Source organism: Tursiops truncatus, chromosome 12, assembly GCF_011762595.2.
Source record: "Tursiops truncatus isolate mTurTru1 chromosome 12, mTurTru1.mat.Y, whole genome shotgun sequence".
Classification (NCBI taxonomy): Eukaryota; Metazoa; Chordata; class Mammalia; order Artiodactyla; family Delphinidae; genus Tursiops; species Tursiops truncatus.
In genome coordinates, this window is record NC_047045.1 from 42,575,493 (window position 1) to 42,592,988 (window position 17,496).

At 42.4% G+C, this 17,496-nt stretch overlaps 1 protein-coding gene and 1 long non-coding RNA gene across 6 annotated transcripts in view; one reads left to right on the top strand and one right to left on the bottom strand.

Moving 5' to 3' along the window:
* The window catches only part of LAMA4 (laminin subunit alpha 4), a 150,615-nt gene extending 147,242 nt beyond the window's left edge, over positions 1–3,373 (bottom strand). For 4 of the 5 annotated variants that reach the window (XM_073789520.1, XM_033867643.2, XM_073789519.1 and 1 more), the window contains exons 1-2: positions 3,163–3,319; positions 2,710–3,056 (exon numbers count right to left, since the gene is read on the bottom strand). In XM_073789520.1, the coding sequence (XP_073645621.1) occupies positions 2,710–2,904 (195 nt within the window). In that variant the 5' untranslated portion in view covers positions 2,905–3,056; positions 3,163–3,319. Of the gene's footprint in view, positions 1–2,709; positions 3,057–3,162; positions 3,320–3,356 lie in introns of those variants that run through there. The other variant, XM_019929599.2, reaches the window with a different exon arrangement.
* LOC141276013 (uncharacterized) overlaps positions 1–17,496 on the top strand; it is an 83,933-nt gene that overhangs the window by 13,739 nt on the left and 52,698 nt on the right. The gene's annotated exons all lie outside the window — the stretch shown is intronic.

Below are 17,496 nucleotides of genomic sequence, written 5' to 3' on the forward strand. Positions count from 1 at the left end.
GATGCCAGTCCTGCTATGGAGGGGCGTGGGAGAGCCTTAGGAAGGCCGTCAGCCTAGCACCTCCCACTGCTCCATGCTTGCTTTACTAGTTTTCTTTCTTCCCTTTGAAGGAGAATTGAGGAATGACCATTTATATATATACCCGATCCAAATAAAATGAATGTATTTTTAGAATATCCTTCCAACCACCTCTCCAAACGCCCGCGAATAATGTCTTGTATGAGTCCATGTTCTCTTTTTCTCTACAGATGAAATATAACCTCCTGAACCAATTCAGTGGAGTGGTTGTACCATGTTATTAAATCTCCAGAATGTATTTGCTTTCAGGTCTCCTTACTGGCTATAAAAAGCATGGGAAACCCGAATGGTGGGGCGTTGGAATCGCTGTGGGACTGCAGGCTGACTGGAGGGCATTATGTGAAACTATGCAGTGGGAACATAATTACCCCAATCCCACCCTTTCTACATCATATGACCCTCCGGAATGACTAATAGATTCTTTCTGTTTCCCTAAACCAGAAGCCTCAACAGGCATTCTGGACCTATTAGTCTCTGACAGTATTACAAATTTAACACACTACGTGACATTCTTTTTGATTGGAAGGATACAGACAAGCAATATTAAGTAAAATAGCACCATAAAAATAAAGTTCTGAGAAATATTCCCAAATAAGGGTTTCTTTTAATCCAACTAGCCATGTATTTTTTATAATAATAATAAAGACAACACGTAGGATGTATTAAGCATTTATACATGTTAGTCACTGTGTTAAGTCCTCTATGTATTTTATCTAATTTCATCACAGTAACTGTATGAAATATGAAGTAGACATCAATAACTTATCTAAGTCTCAGTTTCTTTATCTGCAAGTTGGGCATCTGTAGTTTGCCCAAGGTAAGGAGCAGGCAAGCTGAAATTTGAACTTGGGACCATCAGACTGCAAAGCCTGCAATCTAAAACCCTCTGCTGTGCTGCCTTCATATTATTTCACTGAACATACGAGTATATAAGCAGTTGCTCAGGGTTTCAGCAATAAATTTAAGGTTCCCTAAAAAATCAAATAATTATTTTCTTACGTTTTGTGAGATGAGAGTTACAAAAAGTTATGTGTGCCTGTCTTTTTAGAATTAGCAGGTAAAAAGATAGGATGCCCAGATAAACTGAATTTCAGATAAACAGTGAAAAAAATTTTAGTATAAATACATCCCATGAAATATTTGAGACATAACCAAAATCTATTTGTTGTTTATCTGAAATTCAAATTTAATTGGGTGTCCTGTATTCTATCTGGCAATCCTACTCTTAAGCATTTCATTCTGGAACTTTCCACTCAAAGCAACAGGTGGAGATAATGCTTCCTGGGGGGTTGATTCCAAGCCTGTAGAGAAGTGAAGCCTTCTCATTGTGTGGAGTGTCTCCTGGTCTGGCTTCTCCCCATGTCTGAGTACAAAGTTGACCAGAAGGCGTGCCCCTCTTTCTCATGGGGATTACATTTCACACCACAATGGGAGTTGGTATGCTCTGGCCCTACCCATCCTCCCCTCATTTTGGGGTGTGGGTAGGGCTCACTCCTGGAGAAGGACCATCTTCATGCGTATTATCTTATCAGTAGTTTAATAACTACGGTTATACTAACAATTAGTAGGACTAATGGCAATAATCCAGACTTCAGTGCTGTTAGAAATGGCACTAGAAATGCATCAATGGCATTAGAAATGTATCAATCCACATAACTGCTTTGGTTCTATAGTTGCTGTAATCATAGCTATGGGTGTGTGTGTGTGTGTGTGTGTGTGTGTATACATGTGCGTGTGCGTGTGTGTGTGTGTGTGCGTGTGTGTGTTGTTAGGTCAACTGCTCTTTCCTTTCCCATGAACTTAGGTGACTTCATTTTCCTCCTATTTAGCATCTCCCACGCCCTGGACGTGCTGTTGTCCGTCTCGGCTCAGGGGGTTCTTAAATCACTTACTCTGGATTCATCCACCTTTACCCAGTTTCTACACTTTGGTTATGCTTTTAACATAAACGCTTTTGCAAGGGATTCAAACAGCAGCTCGTTGAATAAGCATATCATCAGTAGCATATCTCCATCATTTTTACATTTGGGATGGGGCTTGACTTTCATCATGACTTCTTGTTTCTGGAATAAAATGGCTTGTGTCTATTTAAGGTATCTGCTCTGCAGTTTCCTGACAGCTTCTTTAGTGCCCTCACCCACTCTTCACCCTCCCCTCTTGCAGAGGACCTTCTGTTTAATTTGTGACAAAAAGATTAGTCCTGCAGTATTGTTCCCACTGTCCTAACATCACAGAGGAGCAGGAAGCCAGTGACAGGGCACACACATTAAATGGTGTGGCTTGACAAAAATGACTCTATTGGGACATCACAAGCGGCGGAAAGTCACAGACGTGCTACTGCAGCCCCAGCTGAGAGTCTAGCCTACTAACTCAGAGTATGCAGGACACATGCCCTTTTACCAGCTTGAACAGGGATGTGTTCCAAAGCCTCAGCTCTCAAATCACAAAGTCCAAATCCAACGTACAAAGTAAAACTCTTTATTTCAAGTTTCTGAACTGACCCGTCCAGGTGAAACTCATAAGGCGGGTGGGGAAGGGAAAGGGGGTGGGGAGAGAGGGGGACACAAGTGTGATACACACAACACGGGGCACAGGTGCCCCAGCAGGGTGACAATGGCAGGGGCACTGTACCTTGGCAGCAGGCGGCAGGCTTCCGGGAGCCACGCGGGCCTCGATGGTCTCAGGCGGGTCTAGTTGGCCGAACGCTGAGCTCCCTTCAATGTCAAAAGGAGAAGCGCTGTCGTCCTCAGACGCGGCGCGGGAGCAGGCGGCGCCCCAGAGGAGCCACAGGGGCAGGACTGCGTACCAGGCAGAGCTCAAAGCCATCTCTCCGCTGACATCCGACAGGGCTCTTCCAGGGGCTCGGCCACTGTTGGTCCTCGCCGGTCCCCACTGTGGTGCAGCGGTGCCTCACTTATTTTACCTTCTGTGCGTCTGCAGTATCCAGATGTGGGAACTCAAGGCAGCCCAGGGAGCAACTTAGTAGAAAAAGGAAGAGTGAGAGAGTAAGCCAGAGCCTGCTCCACCCCCCCCTTCTCTCTCTCTCTCCTCTTTCTGTCTTCCCCCTCCGTTTCTCTCTCTCACTTTCTCTCTCTCTCCCCAGAGGCTCTCGCTGCAGAATGTACAGATGGATGGAGCTTAAAGCTCAGCATCAAGAGGCGGATGCGTTTGGGGCGAGCCCCGCGAGCGCCGGCCACCTCCTGTCCCTGGCGGTCGGGATTGAGGGCTGCGCTGTCCTGGCTTCCTTCCCACACCCATTTTCACCACTCCCTTTTTACCTTCACTTCCAGGCCCTCCCCCTCCAAGCTGGTCTTTCAGACACCGTGGCCGGGCCTTTCCTGGCGGCCTCCCCTCCCCTCTCAGTTTGGAGCCCCTCCAAGGGCCTCAGATGAATATTCAGCTTTTGTGATTGCTTCCTCACATCTCTTATTTATTTAGCCAAGGTGCCGGGTGTCTTATCTATATTTATGTACATCTTTTATGTGGCCCGGATAGTTTGCAGTAAAGTGGGTGGAAAAGGGATTCCTGGGCTGGAGCCGGAGGTGGATGCTCTCAGATGGCAGAGGGGGAGGGCACCCCCTTTCTTGGGCAGTGTTTCTCATTTTCTAGAGACAGGCTGCTGCACTCTTTGTGCTCATACCTTCCCTGGAGACTGGCTGGCCACGCTCTTCCCCCTGACAGTCCTCACCCAGAGGGCTTGGGAGAAGAATATCTTTCACTGTAGCACTGGAAAATGACTTCATTACTCAAATGCATGAACTTTTATTTACAAAGAACATCTTGTTTTCGTCCTAAAGAGGTGCTTTGTAAGGGGCCCGGAACAAGGCTTGCAGTGTATGAGCCTGTCAAATATACTGCCCACAGCTCCGACCTCTTCCTTTTGCCCTGTAATCTCATGCCTACTACATCTGTCTGTCATGTAACCTTTCCAAGGCTTCGGGGTGAAGTTGAGCTACAATTATGTGGGGTACCAATGTGGATGGGTCAATGGCCACTAGATACTGATAGCTGATAGATACCTTTGCATTCATTGGCTTCATAAGGAGCTTTAAACATTCCCACAAGACCCAAACATGTTTTAAAAAGGATTAAGTGAGACAACCATAGAATAACACTTAAGTTTCTAGGTGTTTGAAATCACTCACAATCATGCAACTAAGCATTTCAATGAAGTCTAATCATTAGCTCTATTTATAGGACAAAAATCGTTTTATCTAAGGATAAACAAAGCAGCCATTTATTGTGCACCTACAATATGCCAGATACTTTGCATGTGTTATTTGCAAGCCTCATAGCATTTTTGCAAAATAGGACTATTATTTCCTTTTTATAGGATTAAAAAGGGAGGTTCTGAGAGACTAAGACATTTGCCCAAGTCACACAGCTGCTAGAAAGCTGGCCCCACTCCTCACTGATTCCAAAACTATCTTGCACATTTACACCACACTGAAACTCACGAAATAAAGTCCACAAATTCAGAGATAGAAGAGATTGCACTAAAAATTTCACAAAAATCCCAATTTTTTGAGTACTTTCTAGGTGCCAAAAAGTTTGCATAAATTATCTCATTTATTTCCCTCTTCACTATAATGAGATAGGCGTTGTTATACACATTTGGTAATGGGTACGTGGTAAAAGTACTACTAAAACAGGTAAATCTGATGCTAAGGTCATTGGTGTTTTCAACAACAAATTGGTATAATACAAAAGTGCCAAAGCTGGAAGAAGCAAAAAGTTTTCATATTTCCCAAAGCGTCTGTAATGTTTTCAATTCAAGATATAAAAATAGTATTGCAATGAACCATTAAGCTAAATTATGATCATCTTCTTCCACATAAACTGGTTAACCCACTAAATTAAGTAAAAGAACTTAAAAATATATATTTGGTTTGGCTGGTTCTTCAAGAGACTTACATTGGGAGACAAGATGGCCAGACTCTGAAGAGGAAAAAACGATGCTCAAATATCCTGTCCTACTCTCGCTTTGAAAAAACTTTAAATAATAATTAATAACAATAATGATTTAGGTACATATTATATTCTGACTTCAGATATAGACCTCGTCAGTACACAAAAGCTGTTCACATTTGCTTCCTGCTGGATTATGTCCTGTTCTTCGTTAAATGTCAATTAATCGCACACTTTTTATTTGACCCAGCGCCTCTTTTCCCTGCTTGCCAGGCAGTGTCAGGTTCTATGAGAGGCCTGAGCAGTGGGAGTAGGAGTGCATTTATTCAAGACCTGTGAACTTTTTGATTAAATATATGTTTCTAACTCTACCTCCTCATCTTTCTGCAGATAGTATTATTAGTTTTGAGGCAAAACAGCAAAATACACAAGAAGCTTGGGTTTTGTATGAAATAAATTAGGCTGCAAATCCTAAGTCTGTTTACAGTGGCTCTGGGAGCTTGACAGAACTTAGTCTCTCTGGGTGTCAGTTTCCTCATCTGTAAAATGGGATAATGATGCCTCTTTCATGAGTAGTAAATGAAATAATGTGAATAAAGCATTAACACAGCCTGGCATATGGTCAACTGCTCAATATTTACTATTTAACTAACTGTATTTTAAAGTCTTAAAAAAGCGCAGAATCATTATTTTTAAAGAGAAAAAATAAGCATGTTTATTTGGGTAACCTCCTGTTTGCTGAGAATAGCCGTTCACATTTCTGGCTGCTACTTGGGACTTCCTTGTATTAACCATGAATGAGGCATCTTAGAGTGACAGAGCAGTCAGGCGAGGAGGGAGACTGGCTGACTATTTTATAGCAAGTTGGAAGGCACTAGAACAAAGGTAATAATCACCAAAGGGCCACCCCAAGACCATCAAAGGCCTGAGTGTGGGAGGATTTTATTCCTGCTAACATTACAACTGCAGAGTGTCTCCAGTATGGCTGCTTTCTTATCATGACCCTCCTTCTCTCCCTCTCCAGGCATTCAGCAAGTACTTTCATGTCCACTCTCTCCTTTGGGAGCCCCACCTACCCCATGATGGAAGGGGTACTGCTCCATCATTCCCAACGCACAGAAGAGAGCATGGCATTATGACAGGCTAAGAGGTTAAATGGCAAGGACACTAGGCCGGTTACTGCAGGCTGAGGGCCCCATGCCTTCTGACTCCCAGACCAATGCTTTCCTAACCAGACCAAGCTATTTTTAGTTCTGGCAGCAGCAGATCTGGTGGTTTGGAGGCTTTATCAACAGAGGGTTCTGGAATTCTCTTCTGAGTCCCCTGCTGCAGTTATCAACAGATCAAGGCTGCCCACTCCCTTCAGCACTTGGCTGTTGGGCCTGTCCATAGTGTCCAAGGATCTGGCAAGGGTGTTGTTAATGTATCCCATGTGCCCTTCTGCAAATAGAAAGTCGCGTCAGATGCTATTTAGGATTTTTAAGTGCTAATCTTGGACATAATTAGACAGGGGATTGTTGTGGGGACTGTGTACTAGTGACAATTTTATGATGAGATTGGTCAGAGAAGCAAGATGCATTATCCCTGCCATGAGGTGTCTAACTGATAGTCAAGTGGCAGGAAAGTAAGGAGGGAGATGGGGGTCTCTTTTTCTGTTCACACTCCTCTCCTCTCTGGCCAGGAGTCTCCTCTGTGAATGACTCTGGTGGGAGTTCAGGCCACCGGAGCAACAGCGAGAATGCTGGGAGAGGATAAGTCTTCTAAAAGTGGTTCTTTTCCCATCAGTTTGTTCAGGCTTTTGTTCGGGGTGTCGGTAGTATGTGCTCCCTATGCTTTGTCTCCTGACTATGACACTTGTCACAGCCTCACCTGGCTTTTAGCATGTGCCACCTGCATCCTTTCCATCCATCCATCCAGTATTTATTTATTTAATTTATTCATTAATTCACGTATTCATTTATTTAATCAGCATTTATTGAACACTTCAGTATGGCATGTGAAATGCTGAAGGTAAAATAATAAAAACATGATCCTGACTCTCAAGGAGTTCAGAGTCTGGTGGGACAGACCATGAGTAGACCCTGTAAGCAATGCAAAGTGATTAACGTGGATTGAAAGCAGAAGAACAAGCCCTTTACTGGAGCTCGGCAAGGGAGTGTGGGAGAAGGCTCCAGAGGGGGAAACTGTGTTGTCTTAACTGAGGAGAGGAAGGGAAGAATGGTGGTCCAGGGGGAAGAACTGTATGTGCAGAGGGACAAATGTGCCACAGCCCCGATGCCACAGGAGGGTGAGAAGGCCGTGGGATTTCCAAAGGCTCTTTGAGCCTCCCTCTTCACAGCCCATAGTCATGGCCTTCAGGGCTGTGAGACGGAGCCCGGTGAGAAGACACAGCTTCCCCGCCTCCTACTGGTCTCTCAGCGCCACAGAGGGATCCTCCCAAAATGCAGATCTGAAGACTGGAGAGCTGTTCACAGTCCTACTCACGTCCTGATCAAAAGCCTGAGAAAAGTGTTGGGAGGAAGAACAACTTTTTTAAAAATAAAAAAATTTTAAAAATTTCACTGTGGTGAGAACACAACAGGAGACCTACCCTTGTTTTGAAGGGTACAATGTGGTATTTTATCTACAGGAAAGAACCACTTTTAAAAGCTCCGTCCTCTCCCAGCACTCTCGCTGTTGCTCCTCCTCAGGTGGCCTGAACTGCCACCAGAATCGTTCGGAGACGTGTGGCCGGAGAGGAGTGAGAGCAGAAGACCCCATCTCCCACCTTAACTTCCTGCCACTTGACGGTCAGCTGGAGACCTCATGGTAGGGGAGAGCTCATGCTTGCTTCTCTGACCAATCCCATCATAAAATTGTGATCGTTTTGTTTTTGTTTGTTTGTTTTGTTTTTTGTGGTATGCGGGCCTCTCACTGCCGTGGCCTCTCCCGTTGCAGAGCACAGGCTCCGGACGCGCAGGCCCAGCGGCCATGGCTCACAGGCCCAGCCGCTCCACGGCATGTGGGATCTTCCCAGACCGGGGCATGAACCCGTGTCCCCTGCATTGGCAGGCGGACTCTCAACCACTGCGCCACCAGGGAAGCCCGTGATCGTTTTTTTTAAGTGAAAAAATTTAAGCCCAGGAATGACATGCTCATATTTTCATTTAAAGAGTTTAAAAAGTACCAAATATAATAATTACAGTAAAATAGGAAATTACAGCTATCACACAAGAAGGAAGTGAGGGGCACCAGGAATCATACCACTCTGGGGCAATGACTGACAACACTGAAAATGTTTGGGTGTAAATGTAACCTTCAGGCTTTTGTTACATCTATGTTGACGGATTCCATCTGTTTTTATATTATACATTATATATTATATACGTTATATATACATAGATTTTTTATATTATACATTATATATTATATACGTTATATATACATAGATTTTTGTGCATGTAAAATATATTTTAATATATATCCATTTTACAGATTCTATCTCCTTTTTTCTTGCAGAAATGAATCAAACTGTATATAATATTTTAAACTTTTTCTCCATATCACTGTAACTCCAGTGTTACTGTGAGTAGCTCACAGTGTTCGGATTGGCATTTTGGGAGGATTGGGTAGTGTGGATAAGGGCAATGCTGAGGGACCAGTAGGAGGTTGGGAAGCCCTTTCTTCTCACACTGGCTCTGTCAGCTCCAAGGGCAGGGACTGTACCGGTGAAGAGGGGGCTCAGAGAGCATTTAGGAATGATAACAGAAATGAGGATGTTCCTATGCAAGTCGTTCATCCTGATGGAGAAAGGGTGAAACCAGCAGGTAAGAGAGAATGGTCCTAATAAGGATTATCAACTGCCTCAGCTGTGACCTTCCTTTAGGTCTGCTGGAATAATTACTTCATCAGGCTAAAGGGAAGTGATGGATGCTCTGTGGTAATGTAATCAACTGAGTACAGAGGCATCAGCATCCGTTAACTCAGTGATGAGATCAGTAGAAAATAGGAGCACCTGGGACTTGATAATGAAATTAAGGAGAATTGGGCAACATTCAAAAGAGGAGGCCTGAAAAATGGGCTTTTTGTGTCCTTGCACACACCCCACCCCCAGCACCACAAAAGGAGGAGAAGATTCTTCAAGAGAAGTCTTGCTGTCACCATGGTGGGCATATAAGCAGGGAGGAGGGCTAAAATATGTTCTAACCTGCTTTGTGTGAGCAGCTGCAGACCAGGCTGTAAGATGCTAACTCAAAAGCTCCACAGTCTAGCTCTGCATTCCATGCATTATCCTCTAGAAAACGCATACTGGACATGCTCACCTTGGGAAATCAACTGACTTTGGAAAAAATATTTCAGAATAGGGAGCACATAACCATAACAATGCCTTATATTTGCACGGTGCCTTATAGTTTGGAGTTGAAGTACAGTTACTGCTCCTCTAACAAGTGAGAAACTGATCCGATTCTAAAAGTTCAATTGTACAGATTCTGACCTTTAGAAGAAAGATTCTCAAGTCACTGTCCACCACATCCCTTAGGTGGTCTACAGCCCCTGAATATTTAACACTCTAAATAAGATTTATTCATCACCCATTCATTCAACAAATATTTTCTGAGTGTCTACTTTGCCATTGGCACTTTTATAGGCTCTGGGAAAGAGCAAAGGAGAAATCAGATAAAAATTTCTGCCTTCATGAAGTTTACATTCTAACTGAGGCACAGGTAGGAGAAAGAATAAACAAGCAAGAGAAATATGTATGCATGGAATACATTCTGTCAAATGGTAAGTGCTATGGAGAAAAATGAAGTTGCTGTGGGATAGAGAGTGAAGGCTGCAGAGGGGGAAGGTGCTGGCCTTGTTGAGGAAGAGGCTAGAATGAAGTGATGGAGGTAAAGAGTAGTTGGTGACAGTGTCAGAAAGGCAGGGGGCCACTGAGGTGGGTTATGTAGGACCTTTGAGATCATTGTGACAACTCTGCCTTCTGTCCTGAGTGAGATGGGAAGTATTTGGATGTTCTTTGCACACAAGTGATATGATTTGACTTATTTTGTCTGCCATGTGGGAAATAGACTTTAGGGAAAGAGATGAGGGAGGAAGTAGGGGGACTATGCAGAGGCTCTTGCAATAATACAGGTGAGAGATGATGGTGGCTTGGTCCACAATGTTAGCAATAGATGTGAGAAACCTTCAAATTCTGGATTTATTTTGAATGTAGAACCAATGACATTTGCTGGATATGAAGAATGAGAGTGAGAAAGGACTCAAGGCTGAAGTCCATGTTGTTTGGCCTGAACAGACTTAAATGATTGATTTGCCATTACTAACATGGGAAGGAAAATTGGAGGTGCAAGTTGGCAATGGAGATGATGAAGAGTTTAGTTTTGGACAAGTTTTTTTTGAGATGCTTCTTAGATTGGATTCTTACACTGTATTCCTTCCTTTTTTAAAATACTTGTTTTTAAAACATTATAAATTCATAATACATAATGCGTCAGGCACAAACTGTCTTTTTACTTGGGATCTACAAGGCACTGTGGGTAATACTGTAGATAATACTATGGGATGACCTTACAGTCTAGTAAGGGAGGTTTGTAGCATGTGGGTAACATCAGGTGGTCAAATATTTTTTCCAAAGTCAGTTGATTTCCCAAGGTGAGCATGTCCAGTATGCGTTTTCTAGAGGATAATGCATGGAATGCAGAGCTAGACTGTGGAGCTTTTGAGTTAGCATCTTACAGCCTGGTCTGCAGCTGCTCACACAAAGCAGGTTAGAACATATTTTAGCCCTCCTCCCTGCTTATATGCCCACCATGGTGACATCAGGTGGTCTAGTAAGGGAGGTTTGTAGCATGTGGGTAACATCAGGTGGTCAAGATGGGCGTAAATCCATTGCTTTAAGCAGAAAGGGACCCCTTTGAGCTCAATAAGAAGAGAAGGTATTATAGATTTGAGCTGGATCTCCACACAGGTATAGGAATTAGATATGGAAAGACTGGTGGGGGAAGGGCATGGAGAAGGGAATGTTACACAAATGGAACAGCATAGACACAGGAATAGGAGAGTGAAAATACATGCACGTTCAGGCAAGGGCAGACTGGGTGAGTCATTGGGTGAAGTTTTTTTGGGTGAATAATGGGAGATAATATGGTATGGATAGGTATGGAGCTGATTACTAGTTTACTACTAGAAGAGAGTGAGAGGCTCACAGAGGGGTTAATCAAATAACCATGTGGAGAGAGCACTGAAGTGAAGAGACTGGAGCCGACCAGTTGGGAGACTGTTGCAATAACAGTCTAGGCCTCAGCTGACAAATAGAGTAATGTTTATGAACTGTCACTGTGTCCCCCAAACACAACTCCCCATCCTTGGACAAATTCAGTTGCATCACAGACATCTCAATTTGTAAAACCAATATTTCCTTGAAACTGAGGTGAGTTTTAGCTTGAGTAGAGTCAGCCCCCTGCCCCTGCCCCCCACCGCCTAGCCTTGGAAGGAACGGATAGGCCAGAAAGAAAGCAATGTTTGAAACTTGTGTTTCCTAGCCAGCACACACCATCATGAGTTTGCCAAGCCAGTGGAAGGTGTTGCTTGACAGTAATTCCTTGAGATAGCTTCTATCCATCATATGCATATCATCCTTAAGTAAAGTTGATTAATTACTGGCCCTGGGTTTACTTTGACTATTTTGACTACTTCCAAATGGCCACTAATGGTTTTCTCCCTTCCTTTCTCTTTTGTTCTTGCTTTCTTTTCTTCTTCTCCTTTTTTAGTCCCCATTTGCTTTCTCAAAAGTCCCACACTGTCTTAAATTATATTTATCTCAAGCTAAGTACATATTTCCTTTATTTAATAAAAAGATAATCTTTCCTATTAAATCAGCTCCCAAAACCTCTTTTCTTTTTAATAATTAAAGAAGAATATGTAAAAACAAACAATTATGATATTTGGGATTGTAGTTCATGTAATTTCTTACTAATAAAGTGACCCATCAACATAGGTTCTCACCTTTAAGTACAGCCACATTTCTCTATTGGGATTTCATTTTATTTATTTATTTATTTATTTATGGCTACATTTGGTCTTAGTTGCAGCATGCGGGATCTTCAGTGAGGCATGTGGGATCTTTCATTGTAGCACGAGGGCTTCTCTCTAGTTGTGGCATGCAGGTTTTCTCTTCTCTGGTTTTGGCACGCAGGCTCCAGGGCACCTGGGCTCTGTAGTTGTGACGCATGGGTTCCAGAGCCCATGGGCTCTGTAGTTTGTGGCATGCAGGCTCTCTAGTTGAGGCACATGAGCTCATTAGTTGTGGCACACAGGCTTAGTTGCCTGGTGGCATGTGGGATCTTAGTTCCCTGGCCAGGGATCAAACTGGCGTCCCCTGCATTGGAAGGCAGATTCTTTACCACTGGACCACCAAGGAAGTCCCTCTATTGGGATTTCTAAACCAGTTTTCACCCTAATATTGCTGGGACCCTAGAGATACTGATGAGAACTCTAGGAGAAATTAAGGAAGCTCTTGGTAACTACTCTTATTTTACTCCCCAGCACAGTACCTGTGCTGTGTCTCATTGCTCTAGAGGTGGGGTACTTGGTTCAGATCTAAATGATTCAGTGGAATCCCATTCCATCCTGGAGCATAATTATAGGGTCAGAGATAGTTATGTGACTGACACAGGCTAATCGTGTGGAAGGAGAGGTGTGCTAGGGTCTTCTGGAAAGAGGCTTTCTCTTTTGTTTGGAGAGAGCCTCTAGAGGTGGGCAGCTCTTATATCTTGCATATGGAAGAGGGACGTTTTTGCCTTTGCAGTCATTAGCAGTCCCAAGGGAAGCCACCTTTAGGAGAAACTGACCCCATGGAAGATAGTGTGAGGAGAGGAAGAAAATGGGTCTTGGAAGAAGTTGTTCAGCTGTGAAATCAAACTGAACTCTAAACTTTCCAGTTTCATGGGCCAGGGAATACCTTTTATTGTCAATTTGAGTTAGATTTTCTGTTACTGAAAACCAAAAGTATTCTGATACAAGAACAGTAGGAATTTAAGAAATGTGATTTTGAAAAGGACTGTGATGAGTGTATCAGTGAGAAATAAGAGATGGCTGGCAGAGCTACTAACAGGGATGTTAGTCTTCTGGAAGGAGTCAACAGAAAAGCAAAACCTGTATATGCAATATATTGATTTTCTATAAGTTTGTCGGTTTGGAGACATTTATTAAAAGATAATTTAGATGTAGTTGTTAAAAACCCAGTCTACAGATTCAGATTGTCTGTTTTCCTCAATTTTCCTACTTGCCAGCTGTGTGATCTCGGGATGTTATTTCATTCTCAAAGCCTCAGCTGCCACGTCTGTAAAATGGGGAGTGTACTGACCTCATAGAGTTTTTGTGAGGGTAAAATAAGATAATGCATATAAATTGCCCAGAACGATGCCTGGCACATAGTGAGCACTCAATAAACTTTAGCCACTATTATCATTACTACTAATATTAGTATTATTCCAGTTGTTATATGAATAATGTGTTCTGGAGTAAACTAGAAGACAGAGAGAGAGATTGATGATAAAGTTAATAAAATTCTCTGTTGCCTATAGCAATTCAGTAAGTACTCACTTTTCTTTTAGTCATTTTAATATTCAGAAGCTATAGCTTAATTATAGATGCTTTATTATCAACGTGGTATCTAATATTTGTTAACATTTTTCATGGAGGCTGCTACTCAGTCTATCACATGGCTGTGGTCTCATTATCAACCTAAGATAACATCGAGCCCTTCATTATAGGTCCCATCTTACTCCTTAGCACCATCCAGATAATTCATGGCTCCAACTACTCCGTCCTTAATTACTTGGCTCTCTCAGTCCAAAGTGATTTTAGTATGAATCATGTCCTTACCTGACTCAGTTCTCTATTTGAATTTTCATCTGTAGACTCAGATATAGTAAAATTCCATAGGAATAAGTTCCTAGAAGTGAACAGGATTTTCTAGGGGACTAGACCATAATTTAGGGGACAGTTTTCTGTCTGGTATTCTCAGGCAGTCAAATTCAGAATCTATAATTACTAAAACATGTTAGAATTGTGGCATTTTACATAGGTCTTCATTTCTCTTCATTTTGAGTATGCGGAATGCTGACACCTACAATGTCCCAAATAACTCTCCTGACAACTTTGTGGGGTAAGCATCATCATCCAACTTGAAACTGAGAGAAGTGAAAATATCAGGGGGTAGCAGACCAAGACCCGAAGGCTGATTTTCAAGTTCTCAGCCTGGAGTGATCTCTTCCCATTCCACCGGGCTCCTGACGTCATCAGTCTGACATTTTTAACCTGTACAACCCCAATTAAGTCATAGCTGAGCAGCAAGGACACAAAAATAGCAGCGTTCAAGATTGCTGTCCATCAGATTTTGAGAAACAGTTCACTTATTATTACTCTTAAATTAGCATTTATTAGAAAACAAAAATACCAATGAGAAAAAATTGATTATGGGATCAGCGAGAAGGAACATATGTTTGGAAGGAGACACATTTCATCATTAAACAGCTGAATAAAAATGAAGGCTTATTCTCTTTCTTTGGGATATCTGAGCACAGACAATTTAAGGACTGGGCTTATCACGGCTCTGGCTTGTATTCTAAGGGAAGAGATCTTCTGGGTGAAAATGATAATGTACTAAAGACCTTGAAATAAGCATTTCTTCCAGCTAGCTACTGAAGATTAGCCCGTGACATTTCTGTGCTTAATTCAGCAGGATCGCCTTTGGGAAAGGTTTAGTGTGATTTTTAACCTGGTGTTATGATGAGTGCAGAAAAGCAGATCCGTAGAGGGCCTATGGAAGAGCACAGCGGGGAGAAGAGGCCCTGGCCTAGGGGCTGGAGACCTTGTGTTTCCATCCCAGGGCTGCCTCTCACTAGTCACAGTCTTGAGCTAGTCTCTTAAGCTCCCTGGCCTTCACTTCTTCCCTCTATAAAATAAAAAGTGAGACAGGATGAGCCTGGGGCCCCACCCAGCTTCAGGGCTCCCATGTTCTAGAAAAGGACCTATCCCCAGATACTGTGACCATTCTGGCCACGGCCGGGAGCAGATGGATGGTTTAGAAAGCAAGGTTGAGAGCACTGTTCCATGGCCATTCCTGATGGAATAATAAAACCCAGGGTCTAGTAATTTGTGCCTGAAGCTATATTTTAGGTACCTCAGGAAAGCCTGTAGACAGTTCATGTAATAAATCAAATGAAACAAAGGGGAGAGAAAGATGAGTTATTATTTTAAACTCTGCCAGATTCAGACCTGTAGACCAGAAAAGAAATAAGGCCACTGGAGACCACAAAAGGAAAAGAATTTGAAAATGTCTCCTGTCCTTAATTCACCCCTCTATTATACAGCCAGATACAGCTGCCAGGACGTTTAGCCTTAATCAGCCACTGCCTTCATGAAGGGCTGAACTGCCCTAAAGCTGTTCAAAGTGGTAGGTCAGGATCCACCTTGAGGATTCTGGGAATCAGCAGACATTTTGATTCACTGGCGTGCTTTTATGTTTTATTAAGCAAGCGGGTATTGCCTTTACAATTGAAGCAACAGCTCCGTCCACTTATCTACTCACATGACACTAGCATAGATATGATTCTTTGGATGAAAGTGGAACAATCCAGTGGCCTATCGCTCATTTGAGTCAGTCAATCTAAACTCCAATCTGTCAGTCATCAATGCTGCTGTCTCCCATTTTGACACCGTTTTCCTAAGCTCAGAAAGAATTTTTCTCATTAGCTTACAAGTTCCAGCTCCTCATTCTGCTTCTTTATATATTTATTGTTTGAAACATTTTTTATCTGCCAGGACTCATCACCATCTTGCCCATTCTCCACTCACTGCCTCCCTCTGCTCCAGCTTACAGACTGCCTGGCCTTGATGCGGAATGCCATAGTATAGCATAGACTCTACACATTTCCTCCCTCTTAACTTTATCAGACCCCTCACAAATGCCTGGCAATCCATTTATTCATCTGTTTCGAGTTATTTTTGCATATTTTTAGAGGCTATTGTACTGGACTGGCATCGTCGCTCACAAAAATGTGTGTTTTTTGGCAAATCCTTGTGTAAAATGGGTGGTTAGATTGAATCGTCTCCAAGGCCTCCCCAGCTCTAGAACCGAGTCCATGTTCTGAACCTTCTCAACCTTTCGCAGATGCCAGTCACCACTGCCCTCACTCTTAGGGATGACACTGGCTCCTACTTTATTGAGCAACATGATTGGGTTCCCTATTTTTTCCTCCTTTCTGTAATGTTGCCATGGTTCACTCCCTTCTTTCAGGAAGAGGGGGGTTTGACCCTGTTCAAGGCTAACCCATTCTATTGCACTTGTCTTCCCTTTTCTCCAGTGATTTTATATCTTTTATTGACATATTGAAATTATGAAAGAAATCTATGTTTGAACTTAAGAATACAGAAGTAATTAAAAGTATACGTACTTACTTCTCTTGCTCCACTTCTCATCCAATCCTACTCTCCAAAGGTAACTAATTTCCTGAGTAGTCTTCCAGAATTTCTTTCTATGCACGTGCAAACCTATACATACATATTTTAAGCATATATATGTATATATAAAACAAATGTGAATCTTTTCACATTTTACTTGTTATTCTGCAACATGTTTTTAAAACTCAACATTCCATTTATCAAGTATTTATTGAGCAAGCTCTATGCTAGGGCATGGATATACAGGCTGAGAAAACAGACATAGTTCTTGCTCCAGTAGAGCTTACAGTGCTGTGGAAAGATACTGAGCTTCTTTCCATTTCAGTATATATATATTTTGTTCATTTTTTCTAATGGCTGTGTGGTATCCTATACAAGAGGTCTACCGTGACTTATTTAAATGTTTCTTTGTTGAAGGGCGTTCAGGTTCTCCATTTCTTGCTATTACAATTAGTATTATAATGAATATCCTTGCATACCTGCTTTAGTTTTTCTGTGGGTCAGAATCATATTAGTGAAATTGCTGGGTTGAAGGGTACGCACACATATAATTTTGACAGATATTGTCACATTGCTCTCTAAAAAGACTTTATCAATTTATCTTCTATCAACAGCAATCAGACTTCTGACCTCAGTCCTCCAGCTTCTTTGAAATGTTACTTTATCAACTATCTCCCTTTTAACTTACATCTGGAGTCACTTCCTTTGCCTACAAAAAAGCTTAGGCCATCCTACATCTTAAAAATGTGAATATTCCCTGTATTCTCTTTCTTAAGTTACCAACCTATCTTTCTCATTCCTTTCATCACTGACATACTAAGTCAGTGCTCCTTGGCCATACGTTCCTCGGTACCCCTTCAATTCTTAGTCTTTTTTATAAGGCTTAGGTACTCACCATAACACCATCCCTGTTCTCTAGAAGGTCCTCAGTCACCTCAGATCACATCATTCAATGACCTTATTATCTCTGGTCTTCATCTTTTCAATCTCTGGGTGGCATTTCTTCCTTGTTAAGACTGTCTCCTCTTCTTGCTTCTAAAGGAACATACATCTCTTGTTCCC